The sequence below is a fragment of the Penaeus monodon genome, chromosome 33 (assembly GCF_015228065.2).
Source record: "Penaeus monodon isolate SGIC_2016 chromosome 33, NSTDA_Pmon_1, whole genome shotgun sequence".
Lineage (NCBI taxonomy): Eukaryota > Metazoa > Arthropoda > Malacostraca > Decapoda > Penaeidae > Penaeus > Penaeus monodon.
This window is the reverse complement of record NC_051418.1, coordinates 10,483,755-10,485,320: the sequence shown is the minus strand read 5'-3', so window position 1 is coordinate 10,485,320 and position 1,566 is coordinate 10,483,755. Positions and strand designations below refer to the sequence as shown.

The 1,566-nt window shown below is 31.6% G+C and overlaps 1 protein-coding gene across 1 annotated transcript in view; it reads right to left on the bottom strand.

The window, feature by feature from the left end:
* Positions 1 to 1,235: 1,235 nt before the first annotated feature.
* Positions 1,236 to 1,566, bottom strand: part of LOC119594240 — a 33,581-nt gene continuing 33,250 nt past the window's right edge. The window contains 2 exon segments of the mRNA XM_037943309.1: positions 1,236 to 1,273; positions 1,276 to 1,472. Of these exon segments, the coding sequence (XP_037799237.1) occupies positions 1,251 to 1,273; positions 1,276 to 1,472 (220 nt within the window). The 3' untranslated portion in view covers positions 1,236 to 1,250.

Sequence of the window (1,566 nt, the reverse complement as noted above, 5' to 3'; positions counted from 1 at the left end):
AAATGAGCTTCTTAAATGTTCTGTTAGGCTAAACTTTCATAAGCAATCATTTTTCATGCTAATGCAACTACAATCATGAGATTGCAGTCATTGAACATTAATAAAATTATTTTGGGATAACAGAAAAAAATTATGAATCTATAGTAAGTGTTAAATAGCTCATATAGTATAAAACTACCAAGCCTCGTACATACACAAGATTTGACCCTCAAAAATAAACTACTATAATTTGTGGTAATATTAAAAAATCATGTATAATCATGTACCTGTATGAATTATATTCAGCTACTTATGAGATGTCTAAAGTTTTCAGAAGAAAAATGAAATGTGATTTTAGTCAGTAAAAATAAAATCTGTGAGTTCTTTAAAATGCAGTTTAGATTTTGTAGGACCTCTATGATCTATGTTCTTACAAACACAATATTTTTCAGGATCAATACCCCAGATTTGTAGCTTCATTATATGACTGAATTTCCTGTAAGTATTTTACAAAAATGTAACAGAAGTAAGATATATTAAGAATCAGATTTAAAGCATGGAAATATCTGTAGAACTGATTCTTGTATGAAGAAACTATTTAAAGCTTTAAGTATCAAGAACTATAAATAGCGTAAAAATAAGAGGTATACCTGATTCACAATGTTGTAATTTACTCTTGGTTAATACTGATACCTTCAGGAGTTCAGTATTAAGAAATATCACAAGGAAATTCATTTATTTTAAAAAAGGATAATTTCCTTAATATCTACAAAATTTCAGTTATTAGAAAATCTCTGTGCGGAGTCATAACTATCAAATGACATGAAAACAAACATATAAATATACTTATATATTTCACATATTCTAACAGCCTCTTGAAAACATGTCTGTTTAATTGTATTAAAATTATATATCATAGAAAAAGCAAAAAACAAGAGTATACATAGCATCTCTATTGCTAATACCTGGATCAAAAACCCCTCAAAATTCCAATTACTTTGGCATAAAAAGAGATACATTTTGTACTTCAATGTTGAAAAAGTATCAAAGTCAGGGTACACCTCTCCCCCTAATTGCAGTTCCAACCATCTACCTAGTTAATGCAAAGAAGCATGAACAGCCATATTATTTCAAAAATGTTTCTTGCAGATGACTTTCACAAAGGGACAAGTTTCTCATTCAACTCCAAGAAAGGTTTCAACCCAACTAAAACTCAGAAACTTTCACAGATTTGCAATTAATCAACGGTAAAAATTTTGACTGATTTTGTTTCATGTTTGTGGCATGTATGTAACTGCTGACCATCCACTGTTTCCATGATAACTTGGTTCTCTGTGAGCATGACTACATTCTGGTCTCCTGTACCAGGCTGAACAACTACCATATGTTGACCAGGTACTTCACTTCCATCCTCTAGTCCAGGCATTCCATCAGCTACTACCACAACATGACCCTCACCATCAGCCATTTCATATACTGAGCCTCCTGGGTCTGAATCACCTGCAAGTTTAAGTTGGACATTAGAGATCACATATTACAGTCCATAACTGACAGCCACTTCAAATCCTTACATAATTTAACCCAACA